Genomic DNA, 19,983 nt, shown 5'->3' on the forward strand with positions numbered 1-19,983 from the left:
ACATGCTCCAGCTCGATTAGACTTCCGCTTGGCGCGTGTCAGCTAGATATGACGTCGTGTCAGATAAACGTGGACGCACACAGGCGAGTTTCCTGCCTACACACGCACGATAGTGATGACTGGTTGCGTATTCAGCCAAGCGAAAGATGCGCAACTTTTACCTTACAGTATTGACATTTGTCTAAATGCTAACTCAAATGTTATCTTTCTTACTTGATGCCAATGATGCCACAGTCCTGATGGAAGATCATAGCACTTACCAAGTGGGCATATTAAACATACACCATACAGTAGAACCTCGAACCACAAACAATGTGTGCCAGGATGCTCCTGTTTGCTTGCATCCAAAGGAAATATAAATGATCTCTTTCACAGTCAAACCGTGGCCATCTTAAAAACTTTAAGAGTAAACTAAACGGCAGCTAATATTCTTAAAAAACAAATCACGGCCTAGATCTGAACATAGACTCAGCAGCTCTCGGCATGTCAGACTGTTCTTTATCTCCACAGTCCAGCGCATCTCCAATGTGGTTTGCAGCATGACATCAACAGCAGCCACAAATCACTTCCTGCCTGCATTCTAAGCACACCAAGATGTCTTGTCAGCGTTCATCAACCTTTTTATTGTGAACTCCTCACACAACAAGCTCATGTTATCCGTGTGTGTGTGTGTGTGTGTGTGTTCTCTCACTGCACTAGATTCCCAAACCCAACCCTCCCCTCCCTTGCCCCTCAACACCCAGTGGACACCAAATTTGATGGGTTCACTGCCCCCAAGTCAAGTGTTAGTGTTACATTCAGGTCCAGGTGCGTGAAATGGAGTGAACACAACTTTGGTAACACAACGCATCATTAAAACAAACAAAAACACAAACAATAGTGAAGTTTTTGTCTGTTACCATGACAACCATCCCTTTTTTTTGTCTTCCTCCCCTTGATACAGTACAGCTAAAGTGCTACGGAGGAGTCATCAAGTCCATTTTAGCTCCATTTTCAGTTTGTATGGTAGACATGAGCATCATACAATAGTGCATGATGTGATACACTCATACCTCAAGGCAAATACATAACACATCATTACAAACTATAAACCAAACATGTACAAGACACACACACACACACACAGTAGTATAACACTGAAGAGCTGTTGATTTATAAAATAATGTTAAGAAGTATAAAATCCCATTGAATGAAGTGTGATATAGAATAAAATGTTTTATTGTCTCTTTCTGTGTGCCTAGTGCCCACCCCCCAAGGGTCTCCTACCACCACACACACCCCCTTCTGATTTCTGTGGTCCAGTCCTGTTTGATAAGCTCCACAAATGTTCCATGTAAGGTCCAGTCCAGTTTCGAGCACCTCACAGCTTTTTGGGCGTTCAGCGACCTTACAGAAAAAGCTAACACGAGGTAAAGAGGGGAGAAAAAAAAAGTGTGTCTCATGCTGTGAAATGATTCCCATTGGGATAATACAGCCCCGTCCCCGTCGTCTTCCTGTCACACGGTCGTGGACCTGTGGCTGACGGCGGCAGGCACACAGAGCTGCAAAGCCTCGCCGTCCTCATCTTCCTCCTCATCCTCGCTGTCCGTGTCCCCCTGTTTGGGGTGCAGTACGACTCGGCCGCCGCCCCTCCGCTCGCCGTCCCGGAGGTGACTGTCCTTGGGGCTGTCCTCCTCTGAAGAGTTATAAGACTCATCGTCATCGCCGTAGTGGTTGATAATGTGGATGCCGTCATAGGTTGAGGGCTTGGCCACGCCCCGTTGCCCCTTTAAGCAGCAGATCTGTGCAAAGAAGATCATTACATACAAACTGTACACACGTGTACTGATGCAGCGTTTCCCATTCATCTATTTCTGGTGGCCCCCACAAATAGATTTTGTGGGGGCTTTTTCAAAAAAGTCACAAAAGTGAAGTCTTTTAGAGACTCAAATAAAAGCACATATTTATAATTATTAATTGGCGACTCCATATTGTCCATAGGTATGAATGTGAGTGTGAATGGTTGTTTGTCTTAGTGCCCTGTGATTGGCTGGCGACCAGTCCAGGGTGTACCAATGACAGCCTGGATAGGCTCCAGCACGCCCGCAATCCTCATGCGGATAAGCGGTAGAATATGAATGAATGAAATGGATGAACTGAATTTACATGATTTTCTATGGGAAAATTTGCTTTGGTTAGAGTCTGTTTTGGTTTGAGTCGCACCATCTGGATTAAGGATGTTAACCAAGGCACCACGCTACTTATTTTGCTTTTTATCTTTTTTTTTATTGACTTTTTGTAAATGTGTCATGGCCAATCATGCAAACCCTCCCCCAACCGCCACAATGCTGTCCTGTGGAAAACACTGATGAACCAAACACACATGATTCCAGAGCACTTGTTGATGAAACACAACATTAAAATTCTGATTTTGTATGGACACAAGACTTGGGACACTCCCCTTAATTTCTGTTTATTTATTTAACCGATAAAATTCCACTAAGCTCTTTTTCAAAGTGTTCTGGCCAAGTTTTTCCCCACTTTTCCACTGTCAAAACCAGATACCAGTAGTAGTAGTAGTAGCACCAGCCTTTTTCCTCTTCCGAAGACCCCATATTGACCTCACTTTTCCCTTCCTGTAGCTGTCCCAATACTTTTGTCCCTGTGGCACTATGCTTGTGCCAACTCACCTGTGTCCGCCGGCTGTGTGAGACACACACACACACAAGTAGAAAGAAACACATTAAAGTTAAACAACTGAAAACAAGCTTGGTAACGAGTGTGCATGCACATCTTGTAGTGGCCATGCAAAACCAAGGATGTTGTGCATTTATCCGATCGGGGCGGCAGTGTGACAAAAAAAAACCTGCCACCTTAACCTTAAAGTAAAAAGTAGTGGTCGACGGCTTGTTTTCACACTTGCCAGAAGGTGTGAAGACGTTGGCGTGGCGTGCAGGAAGTGTTTGGGTGTAGTTGACACTTTGACTTGTCTGTTCGCCTCAAACTAAACCCAAAGCAGGCACATCGGCAGCGAAACAAATCTGGACCGCTACGAGGTGTCACCAGCTACGTTTTAAAACACTCACCTCGTGTTTAAGCTCCGCTATTTGATCTTTGAGGTCCCTGATGTACTGGTTTGAGTCGCTGTGGTTCAGCTGGCCTTGGACCTTCCCTTCTTCTTTCTGTGGACAACAAGACGTACAGGGTTAGAGGTCTTTCACAAGCTACAATTCCACTACGTTTCTTCTAGTGCCGTTTCCCCACCTTTGGGAAATTTCATGGTACACCACAAATCAATTTGTGACCAGGTCACCTTCACTCATAAACATTATACTCTACATTAAGGGACAGTCGCTTATGGTAACAACTCCGTACAGTGGATGTGTGTCGTAATGCTGCTCATTAACATAGCAACTACCAATACAGATATCTATCCAATATGACCACAAATCATTCATTCAGCTTGAGTGATATTACTCAAACTTAACAATAATCAGGAACAGTAGGTTTGAGAAAAATGGACCCATTTAATTTATTATGAATGTAATTTAATTCTTATGCACCAATGAACTGAAATTGGATAGACATGATCTCTTCTGGCACACAAAGGGGCCGTGGCACAGTCGTTGGGAGTCACTGATCGATGCACACCACCCCTATGTGACCCATCGTATATACTGTAGTTACTACTAAAACTGTATGTGTAGCATAAAATATCCAGCTAACTGCCTCCAAACTGTCACAGTGAGAAAGACTCAAGGCTGTTGTACTAAAAATACTGCCAACTTCCTGCGGTGAAGAGGGGTTGCTGTGGCAGGTCCCAGTAGCCCTCCCCGTGCCCAAGAAGTCCAAAACAAGTGAGATTGTGTTGTTTTTGTTTTTTTTTCAGCATTTTCCAGCTCCCAAACACGTTACAATCACTTCCTGGAGCTCAGCTGCGACATGCTCCAGGTGTCAGGCAACGGCCGTTAAACGTCTCCCTCACGTTCAGCCAGGAATGTTTTTATGCAAAGTGACAACAATGTCAGGACTTTGACCATTTTTTTGTTGTCTGAATCTGCCAGCCTGTCACCGAAGCCTTCAAAGTGCAGTGGTCATGTAACATTCAAGTCAGGAGAATAGTGAAACCACTTCCTGTGAGCAGCAAACGTCACCACCGGTCACACACTAATGTGGTGCTGCTAAAGCACTAACAAAAAAAAGCCACATGTTGACAAAGATGACACCTTCTTGTAAGATGCAAATCAAGTCAAACTTAGTGTACAGAATGTAGCCAATCAATTGCCTGAAAAAGTTACAAAAAAGACAAACACTAAGACAAAGTCTTAGTCACAACAAACAGCTGAAGCAGCCGTGATTTAAGCGACAATCTTTAATCCCATTGCAGCCAATCACAGAAAAACATGCATGACATCGATGTGAAACTGCAGCAGATGCGTGTATGTGCATGCTGCACCTCTTGGTGAGCACAACGGGGGGTTAGTGTCATGCCTATAAATAGTGTTTTGATCAACCTGAAACTGCTTCACATTTTCACGTCAGTCATCACATTACTTCACATTGAGGGGGCGTCTGTGAGCTTGTCAGCCGAAGGGCAGGATCAAACAAATGTAATCTTGGTACAGTGGAACCTGCTTAAGTCTGTCCTGTCACCAACAAGTCAGGTTCCAAGATGTTGTTATTGTTGAAGAGTGTCCACCTAAGTGACATCAACAGGCACGGTTGATCGCTTTTGTTGACATACAATTTGAGACACAAACGGGCCATTTCTTTCAAATTGTTTCATATCGTATCTGGTTAGCAGCCTGCTGCAAAATAACTACCGTCTAGAGCAGGGGTGCTCATTAAGTCGATCGCGAGCTACCGGTCGATCGCGGAGGTGGTACTGGTCGATCGCTGGTCGATCGCGGCGTGACATTAAAAAAATATCATCCTAGCATCAATGCCGTCACTTGATTGATATACAGGGCAGCCATTCAGATGACAACTGAATGTTGCCCTTCGGGCGACCAATCAAATCAAACGACGTCTCTAAGTGCAGCAGAACTTACGATGTCAGCCTATCATCCATCGCCGTTACTTGATTGACATACAGGACAACCAGTCAGATGACAACTGAATTTTGACCTTTAGGTCACCGCTCATGCGTAAACAACGATGCAAAGTGCTAAGCTAGTCGGCAAATTGCGAGATTTTAAGCCCTCGCTAAAGTTTATGTTCACTAAAATGAGTGAAGGAGCTGGACCAAGTAAAAAGGCAAAAAACATATCACTTCCATACGGATATGGAATATTATACGGATATTATGATACGGATATTATCCATGACTGATAAACATTTGGAAGTGTGCTTGAGGCTGGCTATCAGCAGCTACTGTCCGGACTATGCATCCCTGGCTGGTTCAATTCAGTGCAAGTCATCAAAGTAAACTCAGGTAATTACAAAAAATGTTAATAGTTAATTATGTGTGTTTTGCAATATTGGCTCATTTGGTTATGTAAGGTACATCAACATACATTGTACGTACAAATAATCCTCAATACATTTGAAAATAAATAGATGTTTTGCATTTTTGTAGTGGGTAGATCATTTTGACTCGGTCATTTTAAAAGTAGCTCGCATGCTGAAAAAGTGTGAGCACCCCTGGTCTAGAGCAACATAGAGATAGGCGGATTCCACTGTCATCTTGTTGTCACTGTGCAATATACACTGAATTGTGGCTATACATGCATTGCCACTGCATCATGAGTGTGGTGCAGTGAGCCCTCGTATGGCCAAAAAACATTACCTGAATCTCCAGCTCGGAGATCTGCTGCTGCAGTTCAGCCATGGCGGCGATGTTGTCAGCCTCTCGTAGCCTCACCGCCATCACTTCCTCTTTACTCTGAGAAATGTTTACATTCATGAGACTGGGCGTGACGACTCTTGAGTCACATTCTATACATTCAGGGTCAGTAGCACCTTGCATTCGATCTCCGCTTGTCGGCGTTTGATCTCTTGCAGTTGCCCGTGGAGGTCTTTGTTCTGCGTGGTCAATGTTTGCACGCGCTCCTGAAGACTTCGACCCTCTTGCTCCGCCCGCCGCAACTGATTGTTGTGAATTTGATTCTGTGGGGGGAAAAAAACAGTTGAAGGTTTGCACACAAGGCAATTTGTACCCTGATGGCGCAATTCCCCGTGTCATGGCCCATTGTCCAATCACTTCTATTCTGCTGTATCTGTCATTTATCTGATTATTATTATTGGACTATTTGCTTTTTTTAAGTCTGATTATTATTCTGCACAAATTTGCAACTGTCAATTACAAAAGGGGTGATCGCATTAATTGAATGACATGTTTTATTTTGCTGTAATACTCCAATATGGATGACTAGTGGATTAATTCCAGTCTTATTTGGAGTGCTGATTATTCATCACATGCAAGGCTGCGGCTGTTCAATTTTGGCACCTACCGCATGAATTAAAAGAGATGTTTTTATTACCCACACACACAAATGTGGGTGATCAAGTCTGCTGTGGGTTTGACTGTTGACTATTTTCAAACTTGGTATTTTGTTTTTCATTATGAATTGTGTCAATCTTCATTGAGAACCAGCTGTAAGTCTCCATTATGTTGCGCATGTGCATGGAATCATGACGGGCCCTAGACCACCTCTTCCAATTGTGCACCCATCCCTACATACTGTGTTTCCACTCCGAGACACAGAAGCAGAGATGACTGCTGCCCTCTGGAGGCCACTGCATGCCAGCATGGTCAAAGTGCTTTTATTGTGAAGGTCGCAGCGTGTCTGACCTGGGTTTCCAGCTCCAACATCCTCTGGCGGTTCTCTCGCAGCTCTGCCTGAGCCTCAGCCTCCCGCAGCCGGACGGTCATTAGCTCGTCCTGCAGCTCGCTCAGGGTGTTCTTCTTGGGGCTTTCCCTCCAGCGGCCGGATGTGCGGGCCAGGTGGCGCTGCAGGGGGCGGAGCTACGGTCAGTACAACTGCAATTGTTTGTACCTTCCATAATGATGCAATAATCCATTCCCACCTGCCAGTGATCCTCCAGGTCTCGCACTTGTTGCCGCAGCTCCTTCAGGCCAGTGAGGGCTTCGGCCTCCCTCAGCTTGACTCCAATCAGCTCCTCTTGTAGCCGCGCCACATTAGTGTCATCCGGAAGCGACGTGTTCCTCTAAAGGAGGTAAAAAATACAAATAAGTAAAGGCATTGTCATGTTGTGTAGTTATTACCAGCACCAATGACTTTAGCTTTAGAAAAATATACAATGAACAGATTTCTACAAAATGTTGTGAATGAGTCGATGAGTTATCCAAAATAGGCTTGCTTGGCCTTGATGGAGGACTTTCATCCACACACCTTCTCCATGTCCAGAATCTTGTCTTGCATCTCCTTGAGGGCACACTGGGACTCCGCCTCCTTTAGTCTGGCCTGCACAAGCTCTCTCTCCAGCAGCAGGACCGCCTCCTCCGAGCAGCGTGACGCCGCCTTCTGCGAGCAGCAAGCACCACAGGTGAGCAGGTCGTCACTCGTTAACAAAATACCACGTGTATCGAGCACTTTCCCTCTTGTGAGAGGTCTAATTGGGAAAAATCCAAACACACTGTCCTGCTCTGTGGTGGCCATGTTGCTTCCTGCGTGAATAACTCAAGGTGCTCATTGTGCAGCCACATGACACATTATGTAAAAGACACAGTTTGCATCAATAATTAACTGTGTCGTGTCAACAGATTTTGCAAACAGAACATGCAGTGCGCAGACGTGGGTGTGAAAAGTGGCCCTCACATGTCGCTGCACATTTGTGACATTTAAACAGAAGGGTATCCAAATGTGACTTCATGCATTGCAAATCCCAGCTCCTTTGCTCGCTCTGCCGCCGCGTCCTTGCTGTTGCTTGGTGCGGGAACAGGACATTAGATCCCTATAGAACACATCCTCAAAGGTTTGCACTACACAAACAAGTTTGGAAGACTCCTGTCCCAGCCTGCCAGTAGCGCCATCCTGTGGCCATCTTACCGCTTGCGGCTGCTGCTGCTGAAGCTGCCAGATGGTTTTCTTGGCCTGCTCCAGTTGAGCACCGGCCTCCTCGCTTTGCTGTTTGATTGTGGCCAACTCCCGCTTGACCAGGTAGTTCTCCTCCGCTTCCTGAGCCCGAGTCACTTGTCCCTTTAGGACGCAACCAAGCGAGGCCAGGGGGACGGTAAAGTGAGCACGACAGGAGGTGGAAAAGAAAAGAACAAACGAAATGGGGGGTGGGGGGGGGGAATACATTAGAAGAAGAGAAGGAAGTTGGGGTTGTCTGGAATGGCATGCTTGTTTTAAAAGGAGCATTTTTGTAAACACCTGAACAAGCTAGTGTGCTTGTAATACCAATTTGTTCCTCCAAAGTTGATACAGCCATCAGCAGTGTGATGATGGTTGAGTTTCACTTCAATAGTTGGAGCACTGGGGGCATTTTTAGGGGCATTTTTGACAGCATGCCGCCCCCTGTCGGTTAGAAAACGTGCTTGCTTCTTCAGGTGAAATACACATTGTATATTTTGGTTATATTTTATTATTCAGTCAGTGTGATTATTTCATGCACCGATATGACCTGGTTATTTTTTAATGATAATTATGCCCTTTGTTAATGTTCCCAAATTGTCGTCATCTTCCTATATGACTTTCTTCATGGTGCTATGATTACTTAGCATGCGATGCTTAAGAGAAAGGGTGCGGGGGGAAAAAAAAATATATACCTGGATCAATCTATCTGCCAAGGAAGCGCTTTCCTACAAAACAGAAATATCGACAAGAGAGCAGAGAGACAATGCAGAGGACAGTTTAAGCACACACAAGATAACTGATTTGGTTTTCAGAAAAGAAATGCAATGTTCATTTCCCCCCTCCAGGGCTTGGCTAAGCATCTTTATTGTGCACACCGTGCTTGTGTCGGGGGTTGCAAAAGGAACATCGCATGCAAGACGTGGTAACAGATGGGGGTGAGAATGAAGATGAAGGGGGGTGAGTGGGAGGAGCCAGTTACAGGGCGACTGGAAGCAGCGAGCGTTAGTGACATGAGAGCGTGCAAAGGGCAAGTGGGCGCAAAAACGAGCTTCCAGATATTGTGGGTCCACTTGGGTTTTGGGCCAGTTAGTGACAAGAAGGTCCAAAGAGTTATGAGATGAAGAGCGATGAAGATGAGGAAGCGTCCAGCTTCTTCTTGTAAAGAACTGTTCACTAATCTGAGGTGGGTTAGACCCCCCCACCCCCTCCCGAGTACATCCGCCTCATGCTTGGCATTGGCGCGCAAGGCTACACGGTGCAACTTCACATGCACAAGCACACTGTCGGCCTCAGTTAGTGATGTCAGCGCAGATGATTGCCATGGCAACCAACTGTCCACTTGTCTCTGATGCTATTGCATCAGAAAAACATCCAGCTCCGTTAGTGCAAGCTGATGCGCCACCACAGGGGAGTGACGATGGAGATGTGAGGATGACGAGCGTGCGCCACTCACCTTCTCCAGCGTGTCGATCCTTTGCTTGAGGAGGCGGTTCTCCGTCCGCAGCCTCTGCAAAGATGCGGCAGACACAGGATGTGAGGAGGCCGCGACGAGATTTCGCAACATGAGGCAGACACGCTCCACTCACCTTTATCTCCACCTGCTCCTCCATCTCTTTGGTTTTGATGGTCGTGTACTCCTTCTCCAGCCTGCAGGGAGTCAAGACAAGAAGGTGAAACAGGTGTACTGTGATATTTCCATACTTGGCCACACGGTGGCGATGCAGAGCAACTATTCATTCTTCTACTCGTATCTCCACCCTTTAATGCACATGGAGGAAATGGAAAGATTATTTTTTTCAAGCATAAAAATGGCACCTCGTCTTACTTTTTCATCTTCTTGGCGTTGTACTTGACTTGATAGGCCGCCTGGATGACCTTGTCAGGTCCGCTGTCCATTTGCCGTGGGATGACCCTCTGAAAGTGCTGCAATTTGTGAGCAGAAGCCGCATGAGTTGCAAGAAACTGTCAAAACATGTACCCTGATGGGCCGGTTCTCTGACACCACCAATCCGAAATCACAGATCATGTCACAACAAAGTGGGCTGGGCCGAGACGTACCTGTAACATTCCCTCCATGTCGAGCTGGATGAGCTCGGCCTGGTTCATCTGCAAGATGGCCAGTCCCACTCGGAACACAATCTCCAGACCCTGATGATGGATGGCACAGTTAATTATGTTCTGATTCTGTCGAGTGAATGGAGCTTAGCAACTTGCCAGTGGGTGGTGCTGATGGTTGACAATTCCAGCCAACTGAACAAGATATCAGAAGATAAACATCGAGGAACCAACCTCACACATAAAGATGTCAAAGATCCTGGTGGCAACGGATAGCGGAAAGCAAGTGAGGAAGATGGTGAGAAACCAGGAGGAGGCATACATGGAGGTGTGAAAGCTCTGTGCCTGGAAGTGCACATGGAGCTCCGGCAGATGTTCCTGTAGGGCAGATGTTCACATGGTCACCATGCCAGTGTGACTATTGTCATGTGTGTATGCGAGATTCCTACCTGGATCATGCACTCAAATTGGTACATGCACAGGCCCAGCTCTGCCATACTTGGCTTGAAGAGCTCCCGTAACCTGTAGTCCTGCATCAGCTTCACAAAGACGCAGAAGGCCTCCTCCTCTGGCATCTGGAGGGGGACCTCAGTGAGGAATAGCTTGGGGGTGATGTTGTCGTGCATACATGAGCGAATGTTACCTGCATGAGCAGCAGCCCGACGATGAAGGCACTTCCTTGGCAATAACCCACCTCACGGTCCACCAGAGAATACGCCTGAAAAGCCAAGATGCAATCATTCTTGGATTCATCAATAAATGATACTCACAACATCAGAACCGAACTTTACCTTCATGACATTGAAGAGAACCTCTTGGCCAAGGCTGTCCTTCTCCTTGAAGAACTCATGTTCGGGATAAGTGCGGGCGATGTCTCTCCGAATCAGCTTCTCGCAGGGTGAGGTCATCTTGAGGAGATCCGAGTACTGATCCTTAATGGGCATGTTCTGGGCATTACACAACAGTTGCCACACGATGGCCCGGAAGTGGTGTGGGATCCCTTTTCGGACAAGATCCTAGAGAAGGAGGTGGGTCAGAAGGTGCTGGGTGTTTTGGAAACAATGTGGTTCTACTTCCTATTTTCCTGGGACGACAGCAAGAAATGCACACGCATAGCGTCATCTATATTCCGTGACAAGCCGACCGGTCTAGAACCACACAATTCCATTACATGGTCAAGATGCTACAACTAAATCTGACTCTCAAGATTTGTGGGGTTTGTTTCCTCCTATTCCTGCTGACACAATCTGATGAAGCAACTTCCTGTGCTGACGAGGCACACTGGTCTTTCCTGCTATGGCATTTGGATGCACGTGAGCGTGCATCTGGACAGTCCAGGGCGCATCTGGGCCAGAGGTTCACTTTCAGCAGGACTTCTGCAAGTTTAGACAAGACACGCACACACACAATGACTTGAAGACAAGTCCCATGCACACAGATGTGCCTCTCCATCCCATTAGGGAGCATGTGCAATGTTCTTCAGCACATCTTCATTCTGCGACTGGCAGAATGTGACATTATCTGACAGCAGTTGGTGGTATCGGTAGTACAGATTGGTGAAACATTCCTTTGTTTATGGCGGCCCACCAAAATTCATTTTGGACAGCCACTGAAAGATTTGGCATTTTTTAGACATTGGACATTTTTAGATCTGGTCGCAATTACATGTGCCTAATCCAAAGTACTTGCTTGGCTAAGGCTAAGCGCTTGGCTAAGGAAGGGGAGCACAATTTCCAAACGGTAGCCAACAACTAGCATGGCAATACGGTGCAAAGGGACACAGCGCAACACAATAAATAAAACGGCACAGCACATAACGGACACCCTGGACTGGTCGCCAGCCAAAGGGCACATATAGACAAACAACCATTCACACTCACATTCATACCTATGGACAATTTGGAGTTGCCAATTAACCTAGCATGTTTTTGGAATGTGGGAGGAAACCAGGTACCCACGCATGCACGGGGAGAACATGCAAACTCCACACAGAGGTCCGAGGGTGGAACATATTCCACACTATTTGTTCCACACTACTTTTAAAGAGGGTTTCACAAGTTTTACTACTTCTCCCTCTTCCACTGGAGCTTTAAAGAGGGGGCCGCAGGAGAGAGGTGCTCTAAAATTAGCTTTAGATGTCGTTGACTAAAATAAGTTGAAGGACTCGTGGCAAGCTCGCCAGGCACAAAGATAGCAGAGGAAAAACAGTTCCGCGCAAACACAACACAGCAGATTGTTGAATATGTGTGCGTATATGTGACGCTCTCTTTCCTACAAGTAATCATGTCTTCCATCACAATCAAAACCAGCACCAGCTTTTGTCTCGCGTTATGTACAAATGGCTTATCCTCACCTTGAGCTGCTTCTCCTTCTTCTTACGCACATCCTCCCATTCATTGACGATTCGCCCCCACAGGATCCATGTATCTTCTTCCAGGTGTGAGAGGTTGGACGAGGCAGAGGAGCTGGACACCAGTGACGAACCGCTGTTTCTCCTGGAGCCGTTCATGGAGCGCAGTGACTTGCTGTCCGTCTCCAGGAGCCTGCAAACGTCCACACACACAAGTTAGTTCATTAGTTACACACATATACACACTTACAGTTAGTTTGAAAATTATTTAAAATGTTTTTTGTATTGACTTTCGCTTTGTGTCTTATTATCGTCAGGGTGAACGATAAGCCTATTCATGCCAGCGTGACTTTTTGGCATTTCTGTTTCCATGCCTGGCTGGTAGCATCTACTGTAGCCAGCTCTGCAGTACAAGTGGCTAGTACATTCATGGGATACATCAATCATTATCACAACTTACGTTATGAACCTGTCACTAAACAATGTTGCTCTCTTCTTATCATAATAATACTTATGGCTTGTCTTCAAAACACTAGTTGTGTGTGTCAAAGCTTTGGCACGTGTTCGATTCCAACCCATTATTATTACAACTCAATGCCATTCCAAATGGTTCCACAGGCCGGATGAAAGTGTGGGGCGTTTTACGGGTACGTTGTCTGTTTTTTTGCCATTGGCTGGAGGTCTTGCAACGTAACCCTGACAGTGGGCAATCTACTCTGTGTGTACTGTATCCTGCTTGGTTGCTTTTCTCCATGCAGGCACACAACAAGGAAAGGACTCGGAGTGTAGAGGAGTCTTGGCATCAATTTCAATTGTACTGGCACCAGAACAAATCCAGACCAGGGGAGGTCTGTGAAATATTTCCTGTGTGGTGTCTACAGTCGCTGTCTGAAAGCAGCTCCCTGGGATGCCCCCCCCAAAAAAAATTCTTGTGACCTTTGACAGTGCACACACGAACTCTCAGGCACCTGATCTTGGAAAATGGCAGCGGCCGTCAGCGCACAACAGTGGACTCGGGTTTCAGCTGCATTTGGGTCGCGTGGGCGGAACCCGCGGCCACAAAGAGCAAGGGAGCTTCTCACTTGGCTCGGACAACAAGCTGAACAAAAGAAACGACTTAACGCTGGATTTTAGAGAGCCTGTTCGGAAACACACCAGCAGCTCTGCAAATAATTCACCAACATGCATATTTGGATCAGGCAGGGTTTACCATAAGCACGAGGAACTACAAACCACAGCTGGGTGCTTTCCGTCAACACCATGACACACGTTCTAACTCCTTCAAGTCCACAATAAGTTCCCCCTAAAAATCCATACCATGACAAGTTCATGATGTTCCCCTCATGGTGCTAATCTTCAAGAAGATCCAGAGCAACAGCTGCTTGAAACAGAGTTCCTCCTATATGTGTGTTACACACGGCTGGACTGGTTTATCTGCAACAGCAGGGTCCAAAGGCCTCAGCAAACACACAAGCACAAACGGACCGTCCCTGTGTCCCAAGTGCGCAGGCCTACCCAATCAACTCTTTAGAACAGAATCATGAGAAGAAGCTTGATTGGCCGGGCGTCGACACAGAGCCGTGTTGTTAAAGGGTCCAGCTGTGTCTCTACGCGGCGGAGTGGAGGTCAGAGTTCACATGAACACTACAACCTCTGTTGCACACGAGAGTCAATGAGGACATGACTTTCTCATCCTCTTTACTGGTGAGTCCACATTACTGACGAGCACAACAAATCCATTGTTAATGAGGATATGTTGTAGAGTCGCTACGTTGTACAACGTTATAGGAAACAAACAGCGGTGTAGACTGAATGGAGTGAAGTTCCCCAGGCCGGTGACGTTAACACACCAGTGTCTGCTGAACTGACTCACTAGACAGCTTGGCAAGAGTCACTGGACTGGACCTTAATTCATTTTGTTACACTCGGCTTGTCAATTTGAACTTGAACATGTTTAGCTCTGAGCCTCAGGCAAAAACATTTCTTTGACTGCCCATCCCAAGTCAGAGCATTTGACCCTGCTTTGCCTCCGTGAGATTCTCACTGGAGTGGAGCTGCACAAACAAGTTCTCGGTGAGCCAAATGAAAGATTTTCATCTGAAAGGTTTCTGTCAGGAAGCAAGATCATCCCGTGCTCCTCTTTTGAAAGCACTGACCAATTCGACTTAAACCCACGGCGAACAATGCGGGGGAATTTTCTGCGGCCCACTCACCTGTTCTGCTCCTCCAGCTTGGCGAGCAGCTCCACGTCATCCGGGCTGAGCAGCGGCGGCGAGGACGGCGAGAGGGCCGGCGAGGACAGAGACGTGGAGGAGGAGGTGGTCGGCAGGGACGTGGGCGCGGCCACCTGGCTAGCCATCTGACTGACCGTGTGCGACACAGAGTTCTTCACCCATGAGAGAGTAGAACTCAGCTTACCAGCAACCTTGTCTGTCGCCACCTGCAGAGGGCGCAAGCCGGAAAAACACAAGGACAAGTGTGCGTTTAAAGAGGTTGAAATCCTCACAGACCACACACTGATATCTCATTGTGTCCAAGCAGGACAACAACAACACAATTACTTGAACCTACACAAGACAAAAGCAAAAGTGAAAAAGTAGCCTCCACCAGGAAATCACCCAGGAAACTCACTCGGTGACAATGCCTATTTGGCGTTACACTTCTGAAAGATAGCGCCTCATCATGGGACGTCGTCTGCTGCACTCACCTGGACAACCCAGTGATCGACCCAAGTGATCCCAGGCAGCCCAGAAACCTGACTGAATCTTTTAATTTCCCCACAAACGTCCCTTTTAATTCAGCCCCTCCCATGTGCAACTCCAGGTGGCTGTGGAGGACATTCCTTCTCTTCAGCCCGGCGAGGCTTGCCCATAAATCCTCAAGGCTCGCAGCCGACCCTCCTTTGTGTGCACCGGGGAACTCAAAAAGAAGCGCGGGGGGGCGTTGAGACGCGGCGTGCATGCTTAATGAGTGAGACTCGGGCAAGGAAACTTTCGACTCATTCAGATGTTTCACAATCAGAGGACGTCGGTGACACATGACTTATTTTAAGCCTTGTTCCTGTTTGCATGGGCTGCATAGCAACTTACATACAACTACATGAAAAGTACACATTTTGTGTTGCTTACAGCAATGATACAATACAGTCCACTAAGTCGGTAATGTGGCTATGATGGATCAGGGGGTAGATCAGGTTGTCCAGTAATCCGAAGGTTGGCAGTTAAATCCCAATCATGGTCAGATAGGCTGGTGCCAATGTTTATGTCCCTAAAGTCACCCTGCGGTACTTTTTGGTTGCAATATACATACGTGTAGAGTCTGAGTCATACAAGTCATGGTAATCCGCACAGGTTGAATAAAAGGCATCTGGACTCTTCCTGGTTACCCCATTCCATGGAAGAGCAGTGACCAAATGGATGGTTTTCCACCAGCCAATCTGACAACTTCTGCATAGGGTATGCAGGACGGTCATTGGGGGTGATAAGAGATTTATGTAATGTGCCATATATTGTAAATCCAACCCATTATCAGAACTAGCAAAAACATGAGGACTTGTCATTAACATTCAGTTACAGTCCAGACTGCACACCTCAAGCCAACAGAGATGACATCAACTTTCACAGTGAAACTTTCTTTGCATATGAAAAAGGAAGCTTAAAGAAGCTGCAAAGTTTGCATGCAAATGTTGTCCTGCTTTCTCATCCGACGGACTGTGCTTGACTTCTGGCTACATAAACATGATGGCATTAAGCTGATGACAATTTAACGAAATAAGCACTACACACGGCAGTGGAACCCCACTCTGCAATGTACATTACTCACAAGTACAAGTTAGAGCTCATCTGCACCTGGAAAATGTTTTTGTGAGAATTGTTAAAACAGAAGTGTCCAAAGAAACTGCACCTCAGCTTTGTATTCACTTCTTGTCCCCCATTTTTGCTGTAGGTCTTTCTTCTTAAAGGGGACCCATTATGCTCATTTTTCAGCCCTTTGTATTGAGATATGGACTCCTATAGAGCAGCTGCACAGGATAACCAGCACAGAAAGCTTTCTAGAGCTTCCAGAATCTGCACCTATCCAGCTGTATTTCTTTGGATTTCACGTCCTGTGAAAACGGTATTTTTTGATGTATTCAACCCATGGCCCGCGTGGCGTCGTTATGAATTGTGAACAAATGTGGCCCTCCCTTAAGAGCCGTTACTCGCAACGTAAACAGAGAAGCAGAAATTGGGAGAGGACAGTGAGTGTATCTCACCGACAGGCATGCCCTTAAGGAAGCCTGCTCCTCTGTGACATCACAAAGAAACAGTTTTGCAACACCCTCTGGAACCGAGCATTTTGAGACATCCCAAACCAGCTTTTGTCATTTTTTTCTCAGGTTTCTGAATTTATTCCAATAACTCCACACAGAGATGGCCGAGGGTGGAATTGAACCCACACAGAGATGGCCGAGGGTGGATGGCCCTGGTCTCCTAGCTGTGAGGTCTGCATGCTAATCACTCGACCGCCGTGCCGCCTACTAGAATGACATTTCCCTCATAATATTACACTATTGTAATCATCATATTGTGAGTTTTTCTTGTGAAATTACTTTTTTCCATTTTGGCTGCTACGAACGATATTTTTAGAATGTGCAGTGGGCCAATTAAAAAAACGTTTCTCGTAATTATGAATTTATTCCCATAACATATAACTATATTCACGTAACATCACCTTTTTGGCAACCTAATGTTCCAAACAACTTCATTTACTGTTTTGTTTGGTTCCCATGATAATACAACCTTTAAAAAAAACAATGTTGCTTTTGTTTAATATTTCAACTTTATGCTACTAAAATGCCATTTTCTTCCATGGTATATCATCTTCATAAAACATATACATTTTCTCATTAGACTACACCTTTTTCCTTGTAATATTTTCCCTTTATCCTTGTAAAATTCCTGTTTGCTCTTGTTTTCTTGTTGAATTATATTTTTAGACTGTGCAGGGGGTCAATAAAAGAACACCACAGGCCCAAATGGCACTTTGGACACCCCTGTGTTAAAAGAGCATTTAAATTGACCTCAAGTGCTCAGTCAACACATCAATGGTCACATTTACGCCACATTAACACTTTTATTCACACCATAGCCCTGCTCTTCTCCTGCAGACTCTCATATCATCCTCACCCTCACATCTGTTGGCTGGAGTCTTAACAAGGAGTCATTGCATCCAACAGAAGGCAGACATGATGGATTTATTGAACCTGCCTCGGAGCTCAGTGTGTGCTTGTTGCAGCTTGCACCCGTCACTGCGGTCCTGCCGATCACATAACATTATTATCATCATGTTCCTCACTAGACTCATGCCTGACTTGTGTAGGCACTGCAATGCTCCTTTTATGGCTCCCTGGTGTTGAGTGTTGGGGCTGAAATGAGATCAGCATAGAACATCAACACTGCTAGCAGCTCTCTCCCAGCTGGAGCTCATCGACACTTTCAATGGTGTAAACAAGACATTGAAATAAATATACTTTATGGCCATGACATAGCACACACAAGAGAAGCTAACGAGGCAACTAGCTATGTGCTAACTAACAAAACATTGTCTAACAAAGCAGACCCATGCTGTGATGCTGACAAACTATTTCCCAATCGCCGTGTTAAGACTATACAGTACGAGTCAGTAATTAGACAGAGCCCGAGGGAGGAAAAAGACAACGTCCATATTTACCTTGAAGCGATCTCAACAAGCCTCGCCAAACTTCCTTGCCTGCCTGCCCGAGTCCCATGCGTCAAAGCGTCGTCCGCATTGTTTTGCGGAAGGCAATTTTTCTGACACTTACACCGGCTTTATTTTCTCAAGCGAAGCCGACTGGGTGTCTTCTTGCGTGGGCTGGGTGCCATAGCGGCCGACTAATACGTGGACACCAACGAGCAACGTCTCAGGCAGGCGGCCTACCGGGTGTTTACATGGCAGTGCGCATGCGCCACTTCCCCCTTACCTTGACGGTACCGCCACCTTGTGACCATAATGCAAAACTGCACTTTCAAACATGACAATGAAAATCCACATATGATTTTATATAAATCTAATAATGTTCTCTTGCTTTTCTTCATGGTTTCATTGAACACTTTAAGCCACTTTGTATTTATTTTCACCCCCAGTGTATTTAAAGGAACTCAATGCACAACATTTATACATTAAGTGGCTAACATACTATGTCAGCAAATAATCATATTTTTATCGGTTTTAGCGATTATTTTCATCACACTAAAAATGTTATGCAAAACTAATAATGTAAGACATTATATACATCCATTACACAAAGAGAGTGTGATATTTTAACAATATATTCCTTGATTTCTTCATTATTTTAATGAATATAGCTTACAGCTAATACAAATCCCAAATTGAATATCACAGAAAATATGAAAAATGGTGAAAGAATAGTTGAATAATGTAAACAACCGGCTGGTTCTCTCGGTAATGGTTTTATTTCATTTGAACACGCATCAGATTACAATTGAGTGCATCACATAATCAGTTCACAGTTCCACGTGTCCAAAAGGAGTAGGAAGAAGCAAAGCTTATTAAATCCTACCCCTCCATACGGTACTTTTACAATCAGTAACTGTTACATTTGTTCACTTCCTGCCTTTCTAATATAATTGAAGTTTTTATTTATTTATTTTTTCAAGAAAGAAGTGTATTATTAAACCTGCTGAGCCTTTAACTGGTCTTTTATTCTGAAGTGTACCCCTGAAATGGAATATTTTGCAGTTCCTCTATACCACTGCGTCTCCCTGAAACTATGTTGTACTTATCTAATCAGCACCTGATTCCGAGAATGTCTTACCTGAACTCCATGGATGAGATAGCAAAACCAGACACCTGAGTGGAACTTGTAACACCGGTGACCTATTCAGTGAAGGCATCTTGTTTGGATTGCAGAAAAGTCAAATACCTCTCCAAGTTGACAACACACACACTTATTGTGTGTTTAGTTGTCTGAATCGGCTAAAAAAAAATAAGTCCAAATGTATGACTAGAAAGGTGAAACTTGCTGACGAAGGCACGGCGTCAGAGCGAACGTGCAAGCGTGGACGTGTGACTCATGAGACCTCTTCCATTCACATACCAAGCAGATGTGAAACCGACTTTTCTGGTTTGTAGCCTGCCAGCACTGACGCATGTCTATTGTCGTCTGCCGGGCACTCCTGCAAACATGCAGAAGGAAAAAAGGGGATGGGTCTGTGGCCAGGCCTCCCATCCTGCACTTTCACCACAGTGTGCTCTTCTCATGTGACTAAATGTACTTTGAGCTGGGAGAGGCCCAAAGGCATCAAGCATCAAATCTCATGCAGGGATGAATCCAATAGCCCTGAAATGCTGTAGGAAAAACAACAGTTCAGCTATCTGATAGCGAAAAAGCCTATTTCCCCCTCCCAACATTTTTGCTGTAGTTTTCAAAAAAATTATTTTCTTTTTAGAATATTATGACTTTATTCCCATAATATAGCGACTTTATTTCCAAAACACAACTTTCGCCCCTCAACCTAAATTTTGCCTAAGATC

General features: G+C 45.5%; 1 protein-coding gene across 8 annotated transcripts; it reads right to left on the bottom strand.

Annotated features, from left to right (window-relative positions):
- Positions 1–880: 880 nt before the first annotated feature.
- evi5b (ecotropic viral integration site 5b) lies at positions 881–19,510 on the bottom strand. Of its 8 annotated transcripts, none has more exons than XM_058072460.1 (21): positions 18,139–18,375; positions 17,595–17,724; positions 14,640–14,866; positions 12,430–12,619; positions 10,868–11,092; positions 10,720–10,794; positions 10,526–10,651; positions 10,311–10,454; positions 10,080–10,169; positions 9,847–9,944; positions 9,608–9,668; positions 9,475–9,528; positions 8,714–8,746; positions 7,992–8,141; positions 7,335–7,466; positions 7,009–7,149; positions 6,773–6,931; positions 5,941–6,087; positions 5,768–5,863; positions 3,066–3,161; positions 881–1,781 (listed from the first exon to the last, which is right to left on the bottom strand). In XM_058072460.1, the coding sequence occupies exons 3-21, from the start codon at positions 14,783–14,785 to the stop codon at positions 1,497–1,499; spliced, it is 2,448 nt and encodes an 815-aa protein (XP_057928443.1). In that variant the 5' UTR covers positions 14,786–14,866; positions 17,595–17,724; positions 18,139–18,375; the 3' UTR covers positions 881–1,496. The 8 variants fall into 8 exon arrangements, with proteins under 8 accessions (XP_057928443.1, XP_057928444.1, XP_057928442.1 ...); XM_058072465.1 differs by lacking the exon at positions 17,595–17,724 and adding an exon at positions 2,670–2,682 and having other exon boundaries at positions 1,583–1,781; positions 18,139–18,376; XM_058072461.1 differs by lacking the exons at positions 17,595–17,724; positions 18,139–18,375 and adding an exon at positions 19,265–19,510.
- Between the last annotated feature and the right edge of the window lie 473 nt (positions 19,511–19,983).

This window comes from Doryrhamphus excisus, chromosome 5, assembly GCF_030265055.1.
Source record: "Doryrhamphus excisus isolate RoL2022-K1 chromosome 5, RoL_Dexc_1.0, whole genome shotgun sequence".
Classification (NCBI taxonomy): domain Eukaryota; kingdom Metazoa; phylum Chordata; class Actinopteri; order Syngnathiformes; family Syngnathidae; genus Doryrhamphus; species Doryrhamphus excisus.

Excerpts from the sequence above, each read along its gene's own strand:
- evi5b (XM_058072461.1), bottom strand. The coding sequence starts at position 14,785 with ATGGCTAGCCAGGTGGCCGCGCCCACGTCCCTGCCGACCACCTCCTCC. Across the intron at positions 10,170-10,310 it reads TTGACATCTTTATGTGTGAG|GGTCTGGAGATTGTGTTCCG; the intron begins GTTGGTTCCTCG and ends ATCCATCATCAG. Across the intron at positions 9,669-9,846 it reads AACGCCAAGAAGATGAAAAA|GCTGGAGAAGGAGTACACGA; the intron begins GTAAGACGAGGT and ends GACTCCCTGCAG.